General features: G+C 43.9%; 1 protein-coding gene across 1 annotated transcript in view; it reads right to left on the minus strand.

Annotated features, from left to right (window-relative positions):
- AGO1 (argonaute 1, RISC catalytic component) overlaps window positions 1–17,679 on the minus strand; it is a 39,965-nt gene that overhangs the window by 19,003 nt on the left and 3,283 nt on the right. Inside the window, exons 2-11 of the mRNA XM_008069184.2 lie at window positions 15,398–15,581; window positions 11,403–11,523; window positions 10,775–10,956; window positions 10,246–10,382; window positions 9,885–10,019; window positions 9,647–9,734; window positions 8,455–8,602; window positions 1,585–1,704; window positions 1,095–1,217; window positions 828–961 (exon numbers count right to left, since the gene is read on the minus strand). Of these exons, the coding sequence (XP_008067375.1) occupies window positions 828–961; window positions 1,095–1,217; window positions 1,585–1,704; window positions 8,455–8,602; window positions 9,647–9,734; window positions 9,885–10,019; window positions 10,246–10,382; window positions 10,775–10,956; window positions 11,403–11,523; window positions 15,398–15,581 (1,372 nt within the window). The remainder of the gene's footprint in view (window positions 1–827; window positions 962–1,094; window positions 1,218–1,584; window positions 1,705–8,454; window positions 8,603–9,646; window positions 9,735–9,884; window positions 10,020–10,245; window positions 10,383–10,774; window positions 10,957–11,402; window positions 11,524–15,397; window positions 15,582–17,679) is intronic.

Genomic DNA, 17,679 nt, shown 5'->3' on the forward strand with positions numbered 1-17,679 from the left:
TTTATGTAGGTGAGTTCTGTGGTATGTTAAACTTATCTCAATAAAACTTAAAATTTTAAATAAGACCACAGAAGAAGTATCAGTGACTTCTTTACTTACTCATTTACTCACTCAAGCTATTATTCCCCTAACCTGCTGCTTTAAACTACTTGGCTATAAACACTTTCCTCATTGCTGCCATCTATTCCCAGTCCCTCAGTTACAGAGGCCTTTAGAACTTATGTTCACCTGTTCAGGTCACTTGAACCTGATTAAACAAATTCTGTACATAGGAAAGGAGAACTCAGAGGACCAGCTAAACAAACTGCTCTATTTTGTTTCCAATTAGGAACAAAACAGTTTTGAAGTTTGGATCTGATTTGCTCCAACTCTGATTCTTGATGATGTGTAAACTTTGGACAAGTTACTTAACCTCTGTGAGCCTCAGTCTCCTGAAAATGGAAATATCACCACCTACTCACTGTAAAGATGAAATGAGAGAACATAAATCAGGAATGTAAGTACAGTGTTGGCATAAATACTATAGTCATCACTACTACCATTTATTACTGATGATAATAATTACAGTAGTAAATAATTCAGGTCTCCCTTAGGAGATTCATGCCCTAAATCATCACCTCTGACAGAGATATGGTCCTTATTCAATTCTCCTGACCACAGAGGGACAGAAAAAGAATACATAAGTATTAGACAAAAAGCACAATGCAGGCAGGGTCAAGACAAAAAGAGCACACAACTAATCAATCTCAGCCCCTGGGGGAGTGGGGAAAGGCAAGCAACTCTAGGGTCCTTCCCATCCTTCCACCCCTATACCCAACCCTCCTTACTTGAGCACCTCTTCCCGACACTGTTTTTGGGGTGCGAAGCAGGCGATGGCCCAGACTTTGATTTCAATTCCATTGTAGAACTGTTTCCCCCGCATGTCCCAGACACCCTGATTGGGTGTGGCAATGGCCCGGTTCTGGAGATAGGCAGAGGGGGCAGCCAGGTGAGCTTCAGTAGAACCAGGTAAGTAGGGGAGCAAAAGCCCCTGGCTATACAACCCAACCACCCCCAAATACCCCAAGATGTTGTCTGGCCCTGACCCTGCTCACCCGGCCGCCGTACTGCAAGATGGGCGCCGGCAGCACTCGCCCCGTCACCTCCGTCATATCATCCTTCACTTTGATCCCAAATTCCTGGATGTAGGGATCTAAGTTGTAGCTGGCATTTTTCATCTGCAGAGCAAAAAAAGAAGGATCTCAGGAGAGTAGCAGCTTGGCAATACTGCTTACCCTCTAAGTCCTGAGGAGAGAACAATAAAGAGAAGCAGGGTGGTTGACAAGGAATAGCCCTAAAAAAGGGGGGAAAGTGGAAGATAAGAGAAGTAGAAGTGGATAACACAAGAAAGTAATACAGGACAGACAAAGAGAAAAAAAAGTGGCTACAGGGTCAAAAAACAAGAGAAGCCCTATGGAGTCTCAGGAAACAAACAGACTTGGGTTCTCCTAAGGGAGGGTCTTGCTGGGGTATTAAGGCATCTATGGTACCAAAACCCCCAATGACTGAGCAAACAAGCAGGCATTTCTCTGCAGCCCCACTGACCAGGCGACTGATCTCTTCCTGTCTGTCAGGGGCCGACCTAGCTGTGGCCTTTATCATGGTTGAAGTTTGGTTGTCGGTCAGCTTCTTAATGCAGCGCTGCCCAGCCACAATGTTACAGACCTGAGGAAACAAGAAGGACAAGTGGCTCTGGCTTGAGTACAGTCCTCCCTGTAACCTGAACCCCACAGTAAGAGAAGGGACCTTGGCTGTCAGCTATGGGGAAGGGGACAGCAAAATTCCTTCTACATACACATATCCTCCTCTTGAGTTTTACTTTATAGGTAAGTTAGCAAATATTCATGTGCAATACAAAAGGCAGCACAGTCACTGTGATTAAAAGCTTGAGATCCAGCCAGGCTCGGTGGCTCAGCCTGTAATCCCGTGCCTTTGGGAGGCTGAGGTGAGTGGATTGCCTGAGCCCGCGGGTTCGAGACCCACCTGGGCAGGCGAGACCTCATCTCTACAATAAATAAAAAAAATTAGCCAGGCGTGGTAGCATGCGCCTGTAGTTCCAGCTACTTGGAAGGCTGAGGCAGAAGGATCGCCAGAGCCCAGCAGGTCGAAGCTCCGGTGGCCGGAAGCGGCCGCTGCACTCCAGTCTGGGCGATAGTGAGACTCCAACTCAAAAAAAAAAAAAAAAAAAGCTTGAGATCCAAAGCCAGATCTGAGGCTCTGGTCTCATGTTAACTGAGAACAGTAACAATTTCATAGGGTTGTCTTGATATTAAATAAAGCACTTAAAGAACTGAGTACAGTTCTGGGACACAGTAAACACTCAATAAATTGTAATACAGATTATTAACCAAAGGACCAAGAGATCTTCTGAATGCTGAAAAACCCAATAAACACAAATTAGATTCTAAAGGTTACAGAAAGTCAGTTGCTCCATCCTGTAACTCACAAGGAAGACTAGGGATGGCTCTAAACTCTTGAATCCCAATCTACAAATGATCATTGAGCCCCGAGACTACAGAAATCACTTTCTTTGTTGACTGACAGTATCCTCTGCTGGTGTGAGGAACATCTTGCCACTTTGTTCATCTGTCCTGGGCCCAACGGAACACAAGGGCAATCAGAAAAGGCTGTCTAAGCGATATATAAGACTTTCACTCCTTAATATACTATATTCAGAATGTTGTGAACAGAAAAGCTTGTAGTAGAATGGAGAAAGCTAGTAGATTTTGGAAGACTTGTGTTTTAAGTCAAGCTTTGTCATTTCTAGGTGACATTAGCTTGAACAGGTCTCTTAACTACTCTTGAAATTCTGCTTCCTTAATCTCAGACATTAAAAACAAACATGCCAGGCACAGTGGCTCATGCCTATAATCCCAGCACTTCAGGAGGTGGAAATGAGAGGATTGCCTGAACTCAGGGGTTTGATATCAGCTTGAATAACATAGCGAGACCTTGTTTCGACAATAAATCAAAAAATTAGCCACGCGTGATAGCACACACCTGTGGTTCTAGCTACCTGAAAGGCTGAGAAGGAAGGATGCCTAAGCCCAATAGGTCGAGGCTGTGGTGACTGTGAGCATGCCACTGCACTCCAGCCTGGGCGACAGAGTGAGACTCTGACTCAAAAAAAAAAGCCAAAAAACAATAGGTGTTGGCAAGGCTGTGGAGAAAAGGGATGCTTCTACACTGTTGGTGAGAATTTATGCTAGTTCAACCTTTGTGGAAAGTAGTGTGATAATTTCAAAAAGAACTAAAAATTGAGCTACCATTTGACCCAGCAATCCTGTGAACATGCCACTGCATTCCAGCCTGGGTGACAGAGTGAGATTCCAACTCAAAAAACTAAACAAACAAACACACACACACACACACACACACAAACTAGCTGTCCCATGAGGTTATAAGGATTTAGGTTAGATAAAATATATAACTTGCTCCCATAGGGCCAACATTATGTATTGTTTCTCGCCCTCATTCCCAGAGTTCATGCTAAACAATGGGAGGGAAACCAGGCTAAGGTGACCTGCCTGCAAACTTCATATTCCAAAGAATACACAATATAGTCAATTCACTTAATGTAGATCCAGAATTGTTGAAATCTGAGGTAGCTCCCTTAAATGTGCCTTAAAATTGTGGTACTCTATAAAGATAGTTATAGACAATAGAAATAACAATGGCAAAAGACTAAAGCAGAGATATAGTGAATTTTATTTGTGCATTGTGAGAAGGTAAAATGGTATAGCTGCTATAGAAAATGGTATGGTGATTCCTCAAAAAAATTAACCATAAAGTTACCATATGAACCAGCAATTCTACTTCTGGGCATGTACTCAAAAGTAAAGCAGGGACTTGAATAGATATTTGTATACCTTTGTACATTGCAGCATTATCCAAACAGTCAAAAAGCAGAAGCAACCCAAGTATCCATCAATTAATGAATGAACAAAATGTTGTATAGACACACAATGGACTATTAGTCAGTCTTAAAAAGGAAGGAAATTCTACTATTCTGCAACATGGATGAACCTTGAAGACGTTATGCTAAGTGAAATACACCAGTCAAAAAAGAACCAATATTATAGGATTCTACTTATTTGAGGTACCTAGAGCAGTCAAATTCATAGAGACAGAAAGTAGAATAGTGATTACCATGTGGTAAGAGGAGGGAAGAATAGGGAGTTATTATTGAATGGATACAGAGTTTCAGTTTGGGAGGATGACAGAGTTCTGGAGATAGATGACGGTGATAGTTGTAAAACAGTGTGAATGTACTTAATGTCACAGAACTGTACACTTAAAATGGTTAAAATGGTAAATTTTATTTTACTTTATTTTTTTTTTGAGTCGGAGTCCCACTCTGTCACCCAGACTGGAGTGCAGTGGCCGCTCCCGGCCACTGCAGCCTCGACCTACTGGGGCTCCGGCGATCCTTCTGCCTCAGCCTTCCAAGTACCTGGAACTACAGGTGCGCGCTACCATACCCGGCTAATTTTTTTTTTATTTATTGTAGAGATGAGGTCTCACCAAGTTGCCCAGGCGGGTCTCGAACCTGCAGGCTCAGGCAATCCACTCACCTCAGCCTCCCAAGATGAGGGATTACAGGTTGAGCTACCGAGCCCGGCTGGTAAATTTTATCTTATCTTATTTTTTGAGTTGGAGTCTCACTCTGTTGCTCAGGCTGGAGTGCAACGGCACACTCACGGCCACCGTAGCCTTGACCTGCTAGGCTCAGGAGATCCTTTCACCTCAGTCTTCCAAGTAGCCGAATCTACAGATGTGCACTACCACTCCTGGCTAATTTTTTATTTATTATAGAGACGAGGTCTAGCCAAGTTGCCTGGGCTGGTCTCGAACCCGCAGGCTCAGATAATCCTCTTGCTTTGGCCTCCCAAAGTGCTGGAATTACAGGCTTGAGTCACCGTGCCCAGCCAAAGGTAAATTTTATATTATGTATATTTACCACAATTTGAAAAAAGAAAGGCAAAAGAAGGGACAAACTGTGATTGGAACATGAATAAATGATTTCACTGACATTCTTACTGGTCTGGATAACTACTCAAGGAAAGCACAAAGCTGGATTGGAGGCACTGGCTACTTCTAGTCTCCAGCTGTGGAGATTCAAATAATCCGTATTGTTCTTCTACTTTAAATCTTCCAGTTAATTCCTATTATAATTATATTAAAATCCCACCTGGCCAGAAATTGAAACTCTCATTCACTGCTAATGGAATTGTAAAATGGCATACCCACTTCAGGAAACAATCAGGCAGATGCTTAAGATGTTAAACATATTTACATATTCTTTTACTCTCACGTATATACCCAAGAGAAATGAAAACATATGTTCACACAAAAATATCAATGTTCATAGCAGCATTATTCATAAAAGCCAAAAAGTGTAGACAACCCAAATGTCCATCAACTGATGAATGGAGAAACAAAATATAATATATCCATACAATGGAACAACATGGATAAACCTTGAAAGTATTATGCTAGGTGAAAGATGCCAGTCACAAAAGGCCACATGTTACATGATTCCATATATATGATATGCCCAAAATAGGCAAATCCACAGAGACAGAAAGTAGATTAGTGGTAACTAGGGATTGTTGGGGAGAGAAGGAATGATGAGTGAAAGCTAATGAGTATGGGCTTTCTCTGGGGGGGTAATGAAATGTTCTGGAATTAGACAGTGGTGATGGTTGCACAGTTCTGTGAAACTACCTAATTGTACATTTCAAGAGGATTAATTTTATGGTATGTGAATTATAGCTCTATAAAGCTATTCTAAAAAAAAATAAAACCCCAACCTGGTTACACTAACCTACATGATTTGACCCCGCACCCTTACAGAATCATTTTCTACTACTTTTCTCCTTATACAATATATTCTATCTACTATGGCGTTCTGTATATCCCTTAAAAAGATCCAAATTCCCTTTGGCTTCAGAAACTTTGTATTTGCTATCCTCCTGCCTTGGAAGGCTCTTCCCGTAGGGTGTTACAAGATTGATTGATTCTACGCCATAATTCGGGACTTAGCTCAAATGTCTCCTAAATGAGGCCCTCCCTGACAACAATCACTTAAGTAGCTCTCTATCCTCCTCCACCTTAACCTGTTTTATGATTTTTATAATACTTTCTACCATCTGAAACTATCTTTGCATGAGTTTTTGTATCTATCCCCAGGGCTTGCTCAGGCTCCAGGGGAACAGAGATCTGGACACTGATCAGGGCCTCATGCAGCAATCACCAGCTGACAATGTGTTTAACAACTTATTCTCTAAATCTCTTTTCAAGAATGTACACTCTATGATAGCAAGAACCTTGTCTGTCTTGTTATTATCTATGATACTAGTACATAAGAGTATATGACACACTGTAGAAGCTCAATAAATATTTGTTAAACAGTAAAAATCAATATTTAAATCATTACATAAATTATTCACCTTGGAAACTACGGTTTAAACAGAAATAATGATAATTTGCTAACAAATTTCAGATTGCAGTAAATATCACCTATCTATTTGGCTGGAATCATCCCTAAAGACCTCTGTTCACACCTCAGAGAATATGTTTACACCATTTTCTGTACATCAGCAGTTATTAACCAAGTCAGAGATACTTGGTTTTCTCCCTTCAGCCTAATTCCCTCAGGTTATTTCTGAAATCTCAGAAATTCACAAAAAGCTTGAGCTTTGATCTGGGCTATCTGACTTCTGTTGCTGGAATAAAATAAGAGGGTAGTTTAGGACAGTGTTTCTTCAACTTTAATGTACATATGAATCCTCTTTGAATCCTGTTAAAAGACAGGCTCTGATTCCATAGGTATGGATAGGAACTGAAATTCTGCATTTTAAACAAACGTTTTATTTATTTGTTTATTTTTTGAGTTGGATTCTCACTCCGTCGCCCAGGTTGAAGTGCAGTGGCACACTCACGGCCACCCCAGCATCAGCCTGCTGGGCTCGAGATCCTTAAACCTCAGCCTTCCAAGTAGCTGGAACTACAAGCACATGCTACCACACCCAGCTAGTTTTTGTGATTTATTTTAGAAACGAGGTCTTACCAAGTTGCCCGGGCTGGTCTCAAAACCGTGGGCTCAGGCAATCCACTTACCTTGGCCTCCCAAAGTGCTGGGATTACAGGTTGAGCCACAAGCCGCATTTTAAAGAACAGATAATGCCTATCCTGTTGGTACACTTGACCACACTTTTGGGGTAGCACTGAACTAGACAAAAAGTAACCAGTAGTAGTTTCTCATTAGATATTTTGGCTAGTGTATACCAAACCAAATACAGCCTAATAATTCTGCATTTGTAGCTTATGATTTAACTAGCATTACTATTCTTTCTCTAATCACAGGATTCCAGAGGTCTACAGATATATAAAAGTATGACAAGTTGGCCAAGCACGGTGATTTAAACCTGTAATCCCGCGCTTTGGGAGGCTGAGGTAAGGGGATTGCCAGAGCCCATGGGTTCAAGAACAGCCTGGGCAATTTGGCAAGATCTCATCTCTATAATAAATCAAAAAATTAGCCAGGCATGGTAGCGCATGCCCGTAGTTTGAGCTACTTGGAAGGCTGAGGTGGCAGGATCGCCTGAGCCCATCAGGTCAATGCTGGGGTGACTGTGAGTGTGCCACCACACTCCAGCCTGAGTGACAGAGTGAGACTCCAACTCAAAAAAAAAAAAGGTATGACAAATCTTCGGGCTAACACTTTTCAAAAGGAATACATTAGTCATTAGAGAAATAAAAATTACATTAAAGGTAACACTCAGGCCAGGCGCAGTGGTTCAGCCTGGGCAACATGGTGAGACCCATCTCCACAATAAATCAAAAAATTAGTTGGGTGTGGTGGCACACACTAGTAATTCCAGCTGTTTGGAAGGCTGAGGCGGAAGGATTGCCTGAGTCCAGCAGGTTGAGGCTGCAGTGGCTGTGAGTGTGCCACTATCCTCCAGCCTGAGCAACAGAATGAGACACTGACTCAATTAAAAAAAAAAAAAAAGCTAACATTCAAAAAAGATATACTTGTATCTTCAGGTCACTTAGAATCCCCAGCTCTTGACAGTAGGGAAAGAGAAATTAAGAGAACATGACTGTGGGTATCTAAAATTTCTGTCCTAAATAAACCAACTACTTATTAAACAGAAAATACAGCTTGCATCTCTGCCTGTCAGCCCTGAAAGAACATGTGAGTAGGATGGGGGATAGAAATCAACTTAGCAGTAAGAATGAGGCCTGCCATTCACAGAAGAACCTTCTAAGGTTCATACCTTCTAGGAATGTCAATTTTCCAAACTTCAAAGTGAGGATGACATACTACAAAAGAACAGAACTTTGATGATCAGTATTAAGGTACAACAATGCCCATTCCACAGCCCAGTCATCACTTGGCAGTCTCACCTCCAGGGGCAGGTAGGTATGCTTTTGTTCCTGGCCAACTTGTAGGCAGGGCAGGTGGGGATACTTGAGCTGAAGGTTATATTTCTGCTTGAAATACTGTGCCACCGTACACTCCACAGTCTGTCCACTCTCCAGCTGCAAGGGAAATCTGTTTGGAGGAAGGTAAGGAGATGTCAAAGCCAAGCATTCAGTTTCCATCTCCCTAGATCCATAATCATGGGAAGTCCCAGACTTTTTAATTCTTTTTATTTTTTTTCTCCCAACATGATTATGGAGTACAAGACAGAAACTCCATACTTTTGCTTCATCCTACCCAACCTCTTTAAGCACTGCCACTCATAGGAAAGCAGGCAATACAAGGTTTCAAAAGAGAGAAGCCAAAGGCTTGAGATGCAACTTCCACAAAAGTCAGGACCAAACTGATTCATCCATATTTATAATGGTGAGCATAAATCCAAATGCCGGCATGTAAAACCCAGTGTGGCTTGAGGTCAAGAATGGGGATGGAATCACTGATAGCTTTCCCAAGGAGCCAGGAGCCTGGCTTTCTTATTTTTAGGGAAAGGGGGGGGGGGAGAGCAAATTGAGAGCAATTCTAATATTTACATAACCATAACAGGAATCAGAGGAACATGCCTTTTCTACAGTAAAGGCCCAAGGAGGAAAGGAGGAGATCAAGAAGGTAAAAAAGCTGGGCTTGGTGGCTCAGCCTGTAATCCCACGCTTTGGGAGGCTGAGGTGAGTGGATTGCCTGAGTCCGCGGGTTCAAGACCCGCCTGGGCAACTTGGTGAGACCTCATCTCTACAATGAATCAAAAATTAGCCGGGGGTGGTAGCACGCGCCTGTAGTTCCAGCTACTTGGAAGGCTGAGGCGGAAGGATCGCCGGAGCCCAGCAGGTCGAGCTGTGCGCCCTGCCAGCAGGCTGGGAGTGGCCACTGCACTCCAGTCTAGGTGACAGAGTGAGATTCCAACTCAGAAGAAAAAAAAAAGAAGGTAAAAAATGGAAGGGAGAGTATCAATGGATCTGGGAAGATTGGAGGAGGGATCCCAAATTTCCACATCTTATCTTTGAAAACAGGGTCAGATCAAGGCTCATTCTCAGGGTCAGTGGGGGGAGGGAAGGAGAGTGAGTTTGAAATCTCAGCCATCCTCTACCAACAAAGTATGGCTTAGTAGCCTTGCCAACTTACGTCTGATGGCTAGCAGGGCGACGGGTAACATTACACACACGGTATTTCCTCTTCATCTGTCCACAGTGGGTCACTTCCACCTTCAGGCCTGAGATACACACACTGCTTGTCAGGGCTGGAATAGGCTGCTCAAGTGCCCAGTCTTGGCCTCTCCCCTGAATACATCCCAAGGTGATTTCCTCTTAGGGCTAAAGAGAAAGCAGCACTGTTTCCCTTTCCCACCTTGTCAGGTCCTCACCCTTAATCTCCTTGGTGAAGCGAACGCGCTGAGAGTCCGTGAGGGGCTTGGGCTGCTCATCTATGTTCCTGATGTCCAGCACCTCACACATGAACTCAATCACTGGCTGTGCCTTGTAGAAGGCAGTGGCTGAGACTGTGGGGACAGGGTAGAAATAGCTCAGCTCAGTTTCTGTCTTCTAGAACACATGGAGGCAATGAAATTCATACCCTCTTCCTTATAGGGTATTGGGAAGGGGATGGGGGGTGCCAGGGCTATAGGAATTAGACTAGGAATGTGGTTGCAGAGCTGGGAGGGATGAGGCTGGGAGTGTGGTCACTGGACTTGGGGTGCCCATGGCTCCATAGCTCTCCCCACTCACCATCAATGTTGAGCATCATCTTCCACATGGCAGGGCGCACAGACTGGTGAAAGCCGAACCAGACCTCGCGCCCACCCCCCAGCGGGTGGTAGTAGCCCTCAGGCGGTGAGAAGAAGGAGCGGCCCACAGGGGTGTACCTGGCAGGGACAGGCAGAGAACTGGTCCCTCGGGCACAGGCCCCCACCCTGTGAGGCATCCTGGGCACGGAGGAGCCCTGGCCTGGAAGGCAGGACACCGGGGCTTTAATGCCAGCTCTCATCCTCTACTAGTTGTATGACTGACCTTGTACAAGTTTCTACCTTTTCCCTGCCCTGCAGGGACAGATGGGATGAGGCCCAAAGATACCTAAGAAGTTCAGGGCCAGGGCTTTAAATTATCTAAATGTATATGCACAATTGCCTGACACATGTAGGGTTTCAAATAATTTTTCTTGAATGGCACAAGGTGGAACCTTAATATGTACTCCCTCTCCTCGCCCAATATCAGTTCTGCCAACACCGGTAGCCCAGATACTAACTACACCCAATACCTCATGGATGCCAGGTGCCTCATGGCCACATCCAGGGCTTGCACAGACTCCAGGGGAACGGGGATCTGGCCACTGACCAAGGCCTCATGCAGCATTCGCCAGCTCACAATGGCTAGCCACTTGATGGAGACCTTAAAGATTCGATCCTTCCCTTCCCCGGGGATTGTCACCTCAAAGTCGACCTTCAGGAGAATGAGAAAAAGAGGTGAAGGTCTGCCATCACTTCCTACAGACCAGCATTCTCTGCTGTGCTCCGATGATTCCCCACTCCGTTGATTTGCCAAGAATATGCTCCTCAAGTTGATAGGGGCTCATAAGGAAGACCCCAGAGCAAACCCAGCCCCCCTTAGTTTCTAGCCAGCTTGGCTTAGTGCTTCTGTCTCTCTCAACCACCTCAGCCTAGCTGAAAGTCCTTTAGGTCCATTTTAAGTCTAATCAGTCTGTTTAGGACAAGGCCAAGCACACAAAAGACTAAATAAACATCAGCATTTACCCACCCTTCGCCCTAAAACACTCTCTCAGCACAAAAGATATAAAAAGGATCTCTGGACCACCACTCTAAGTGGGCTTAAGTGAGCTTTGTTCACCCCAGACCCCTAACACAGGACTAACCTGACTCCCAACTTACCCGTTCGTTGCCAATGGGCAGTGCTGTGACAGTGTAAATGTTCTTCTTTCCATCATACACGGGCTTGCGATCACCAAAGATCTGAGGCTTGAAATGCTGAACCATGTATTCCACCACTTCCCTGTGGGAATAGGAGTGGCCTGTGGAAGCTGAGAGACTACCACCACTTCAAACTTTGGAAGAGATTCAAGTCTAGGTAATATCCCATATATTATTCTCATTCCTAACATCTACTCCATGGGAGTGCTTCTCAAGCTTCAACATTCCTATGAATCATCTGGAGATTTTATTAAAATGTAGCTTCTGATTCAGCAGGTCTAGAGCGAAGCCCAAAAGTCTGTATTTGTAACATGCTCCCAGGTGATGCTGATGGTCCTCACCAAGGCTCTAAGGGACCTAAAAGAGTGAGTGTGAGTACCTTGTGAGAACCTTGTGAGAAGAGGGGGAGGCTAAGGGGAAAAGGGTTTGATCCCAAGGTCTATCAAGAATTAGAACAGAATCCAGGCTGTTCCAATCTCCAGACCCCAATCTGACAGGAAAAAAAATTGTAGAAGAGAAAGACATGTGAAGCAGAATAGGAATAAACTGTGGAAGAAGAAACTCATCACTTACACCTCTCTGAAGCCCTTAGTCTCACCAATCTGTTTTCTCTACATTATCATCTCTTCCTTGATTTCACTTCCTGTCCTCTGCCACTTAGACCCCAAGGTGTCTATCATTCCTTCAAAATTCCAATTCATTTAATCATCTGACCTCTCCACTTTCTAAATTAAAGCTTTTGAATACTACTGGATAAAAACACTCAAAATGTTATATTAGGAGCAACTGTAATCACATGTTTTCAATCTCAATTAGGCTTCAGTGCTGCCTAGCAATCTTTTTCATGTCCCTGATTACTTCCATCCCTCATAGACTGTCGAACCTTCTCCACTATCCTCTAATTTCAGAACTCATTCCTACCTCCTATCAGAAAGCAGCTCTATTATCTCTGAAAAAAGTCAAGGATAGTATGCAAGGTCACCTTCGAGTTCCCAGACAGACATACACACAAACATATTCATATATATTTATATATGCACATGCATCTTATTTTCCTTTCCTCATACACTTGAAATGTTCCTTCCATATATATATATATTTTTTTTTTTTTGAGTCAGTCTCACTCTGTTGCCCAGGCGAGAGTGCAATGGCATGCTCATGGCCACCACATGCTCAACCTGCTGGACTCAGGAGATCCTGCCTCAGTCTTCCAAGTAGCTGGAACCACAGGCATGAGCCATCACACCCGGCTGATTTTTTTTACTTATTGCAGAGATGAGGTCTCACCAAGTTGCCCAGGCTGGTCTCAAACCTGTGGGCTCAGGCGATCCTCTCATCTCGACCTCCCAAAGTGCTGGGATTATAGGCGTAAGCCACCACACCTAGGCACAGATATTATTATTATTATTATTATTATTTTTTTTTTTTTTTGAGTTGGAGTCTCACTCGGTCGCCCAGACTGGAGTGCAGTGGCCGCTCCCGGCCACCGCAGCCTCACCTGCTGGGCTCCGGCGATTCTTCTGCTTCAGCCTTCCGAGTAGCTGGAATTACAGGCATGCGCTACTATGCCCAGCTGATTTTTTTATTTATTGTAGAGATGAGATCTCACTGCCCAGGCGGGTCTCGAACCAGCAGGCTCAGGCAATCCACTCACCTCAGCCTCCTAAAGGCGCGGGATTACAGGCTGAGCCAACCGAGCCCAGCTCAGATATTATTTTTAAACATATAAAAATATACTTTACTTACCGGAAAAATACAATTTAAAATCAGACCAAGATATATTTATCTACTTAGCAGAATGTCAAAGATAAAGAAATCTGATATATTGGATTAGTACAGGTATAGGAAACAAGTACTCAGATATCTTACTGATGGGAGTATAAATTGGTACAGCTTATCTTTTAAAATTTTTGCAATATCTGAAAGCTTTGAAATGTGCCAGCAATCCCTCTACTAGAAATCCTACAGATACACTCATATTTGAGTGCAAAAATGCATCTATATATATAATATTCAACACAGTTTCGTTTTGTAGCAGAATTTAGACTAACAGGAACTCCTTAGGTAGGGAAAGATTCAACCTAAATGTTCCTCAATAGAGTTATTAAATAAGTTGCAATACAATCATTCAATGGAATACGCATGGAGCTATGCAAAAGAATGAGGCAGATCTGTATATACTGATATGTATTATTTTCTGTCACCCAAGCTGGAGTGCATTGGCATGATCACGGCTTACCACATCCTCAGACTCCTGAGCTAACACAATCCTTCCATCAACTTCCTGAGTACCTCGGACTTCAGGTGCCTGCCACCATACCTGGCTAATTTTTTTGATTTTTTTTTTGTAGACACAAGGTCCTGCTATGTTGTCTTGGCTGGTCTCAAATTCTTGGGCTCAAGCAATCCTTTCGCCTCAGTCTCCCAAAGTATTGGGATTATAGGCGTGAGCTACTGTGCCCAGCCTCCAAAAGATATTGTTAAGTGCAAAAATGCAAGGTGCAGAACAAGTATAGAGAACCCTATATTTTGTGCGTTTAAAAAAATGTTACAGGCCAAGCTCAGTGGCTCAGCCTGTAATCCCAGCACTTTGGGAAGCCAAGGCGAATGGATTGCCTGAGCCCTCAGGTTCAAAACCAGCCTGGTCAACTTGGTGAGACATCATCTCTACAATAAATCAAAAATTAGCCAGGCATGGTAGTGCGCATCTGTAGTTCTGACTACTTGGAAGGCTGAGGTGGAAGGATCACCAGAGTCCAGCAGATTGACGCTGGGGTGGCTGTGAGCATGCCACTGTACTCCAGCCTGGGCAATGGAGTGAGACTCCAATTCAAAAAAAAAAAAAAAAGCTATATATGCATACATGATTGCATATGCATGGAAAAATATCTGGAAGCATACTCAAGAATGGTAACAATTAACGCCTCTGGAAAAAGGTACAGGAGATTAGAGACCAGGTAATAAGGAGACATTTTTCACTGCTACTCTTTTCATAATATTTGATTTTTTTATATTGTACATATAGTTTTCAAATAAAATTTTAGAAAGAAATATTGCTTCTCCTGTCTATAGCTAATCTCTCCAACTGTGCATCCTGCAATGTCCTCCTGCCTTATCAGGAACATCTCACTCTCATTTCTCCCCTCTCTGTTCTATAATTTTAACCTCTCCTTCTCCACTAGCTCCTTCTCCTCAATCTATAAACATACCCATGCCTCATCTTAAAAATTCTTTATCCATTCAACAAATGCTGAAATGTGCTAGGCACTGTACTTGGTCCCTACAGTCTTCTCTAGTCACTTTCTCCCCACTTCACTGCCAACCTATCTAGAAAAAGCTATCTGCTCTCACTATTCCTACATTAGCATCCACTTACTCTATAACTAACTGTAGTTAGTTAGATTAACTAGCTCAACTACTCTAATAAAACTGCTCTGGCAAAAGCCACCAATTATCTTTTTTTTTTTCTTTTGAGTAGGAGTCTCACTCTGTCGCCCAGGCAGGAGTGCAGTGGCACGCTCACAGTCACCACAGCCTCGACCTTCTGGGTTCAGGAAATCCTTCTGTCTCAGCCTTCCAAGTAGTTGGAACCACAGGCATGTACCATCATGCCCAGCTAATGTTTTTTATTTATTGTAGAGACAAGATCTCACCATGTTGCTCAGGCTGGTCTGGAACCCCTGAGCTCAGGCAATCCTCTTGCCTCAATTCCCAAAGTGCTGAGATTACAGGGGTGAGCCACCGTGCTCAGCCACCAATTATCTTCTAATAGCCAACTTCAATGATATTTTCCACCATTTACCTTATGCATCATCTCCTCCTAAAAAACATTCTTGGATTTGGTGGTACTACTCTCTATTTGTTTTTCTATTACCTTTTTGGCCCTCCTTTCAAGGTCCAAAGACTCAGGAAAGCAAAGACTCCTGGACCTGGTGCCTTAGATATGCATCACTTACCGGTTGACTCTGCGGGGACACTTATCCGGCTTGATGTCCACCTCGTAGTGGTAGACGTCGATCTTAGGGATGTCCACCTCAAAGTAATTGGCCAGGAGCTTGATTGGTTTCCCCACAGTGCCAATGCCAGGCCGGCGAGGTGCCTGGAACACCTGCTGCAGAGGGGGCAGGTAGGCGCCCGCAGCTGTAAGACAAAAAGGCCGGGTAGGGTAAAGTCTGAAAATCTTCTACCTTCCAGAACAGAAACAGGAGAGTACGGTGAAAGCCTCTTTCCTACTACTCAACCTAGTTGAGGACTTCCACTATATCTCAGGCTCATTTGTGCTGTTGTTTTTTGTTTTTTAAACCTTTCTCCAGTTGGAAAAACTATCCTTGTTGTCTATTTTAAATTCATCAAGTGAATATGTAATAAGCTACTATTACACATTAATCAGAGGGGCTAAATCTAGCTCCCAGCAACAAAACTCTTCCTCCTACAGATTAAGACACCTGTCTCCACCAGGTATCTAGCAGACCAAGAATTCTCTACTCTCCTCCAATCAGGTGCTCACTTCATTCATTACCATCCTGAACAAAAAATGGCATCACCTTGATGCTTCTTTGAATGTAAGCAGGAAGGAGATTCAAAGGCCTGGTTGGTGGGGGGGAGGGTCAGTGTTTGAGAAAGAATTAAGACAACTGAATGGTGGGGGCTGGAGAGAGAGAACAGGCTAAAAAGGATAGAATTTAGAGACTAAGGAAAAGAGAGAAACAGAAGTAGGGGCTGAAGAGGAGGCCAGAACTGGAAGTCACAGCAGAAAAAGGCTTCCATTAGCCATGGGAAGAAGGGAAGGCTAGAATTAGGGGCCAGGGCAAGATAGGTCAGAGTTGGGAGCTAGAGCAGGAGGAAACAAAGCTGCAGTTGGGGAGGCAATGATGAAAAGGCTTGAATTTAAAAAGAGCCAGGAAGTTTGGGAAGGACAGAATGCTAGAGAAGGAAGAAAGAGACACTGATCTGGGAAGAAAAACACAGGATTCTCTCCATGCTCCACAGATCCACACAGAGGGTCTAGAAAGTAGCAGAAGGGATCAATTTCAAGACAGAGAGTGCCCTTGAGAAAGGGCTAGGGCAGGACCAGCTTCAGCTACTTTCTCCTCTATTACCAGTGTGATTGCTGCCCTGGTCTTATTTTCTAGCTTGGGAGGCAAAGAGAGGAAAAAGGGAAACTGCCTAAGAGAAGCCTTTGTCCTCAGCTACTATTGCCCTTGGCAGTAGAGGACCAGCCCAGGTGGGAACAGAGAGGAATAAAACAGCCCACAATCTCCCATTACCAGAGCTCTGCTTTTATACTCAGATAGGCTGGGGGGATGGAGCACATCCTCAGCTAAGAGGTCAGGAAAAGGTAAGAACCATTCATGGGAGGGGCACACTTTCTAGAGCTAAACTGCTCTGTCTCCCTCTAACCACCTGTCAAGTCCAGTCCCACTCTACAGACAGGGAAATGGAGGCCAGTCTGGTGAGAAAGTTTTCAGAATTCCCCTACATGGGGAAGTGAAAGCCTATCTACTAGCACCTGGCCACCTGCCCCAGAAAGGGCTGGGCAGAAACTGCAAATAAGCCCATAGACAAATACATTAGACAACATTCCCATCACATACATCCAAACACACTCTTAGACCTTGACAGTGTACTTTTATACACATACCCTTTACCACCCTGGTACTACCCAGACACCAGACTGAGTTATTCAAAGGCAGGGACTATATTTGCCCTGGTCCCTGGCACACACACAGGAGGTGTTCAACATACAGATATAAAATGAATGGACAAGCATATCCACAGACACACCACAAGAACACAGAAGCACACATAGCACACAAACAGGAACACCTACAACTGCTCAGAAACAATTATAAACACTGCACAGGACAAACGTACTCTTGTGGGTGTAGCTGGTAAGAAACACCCTTCCCTTCCCCAAGTTCTTAGATTCCACTCACCTTAGCCTCCCATACTGAATACTTGTTTGGGGCTTTGGGAGAAAGACATCCCCTAGAGCTGGGGGCTGGGTAGAAATGATGGGGGATGGGATGATACGCTAGACTCGCAGTTTTCTCTTACCAAAAAATGAGCTACAAACCAGACTTAGCCTTAGGACACCTTCCTCTTTAACGAGGCTTTGGGAAAACAAGGGAGTCCACACCCCCATTTCATCTCTAAACTAGGGAAGACAGGAGGAAACAGGAACTCCTCTCCCATTCCATCCTCCTGAAAACCTAACAGCAGCACAAAGCCCCACCCC

The sequence above is a fragment of the Carlito syrichta genome, unplaced genomic scaffold, assembly GCF_000164805.1.
Source record: "Carlito syrichta isolate Samal-C Ts95f unplaced genomic scaffold, Tarsius_syrichta-2.0.1 Scaffold311852, whole genome shotgun sequence".
In the NCBI taxonomy this organism is placed as follows: Eukaryota; Metazoa; Chordata; class Mammalia; order Primates; family Tarsiidae; genus Carlito; species Carlito syrichta.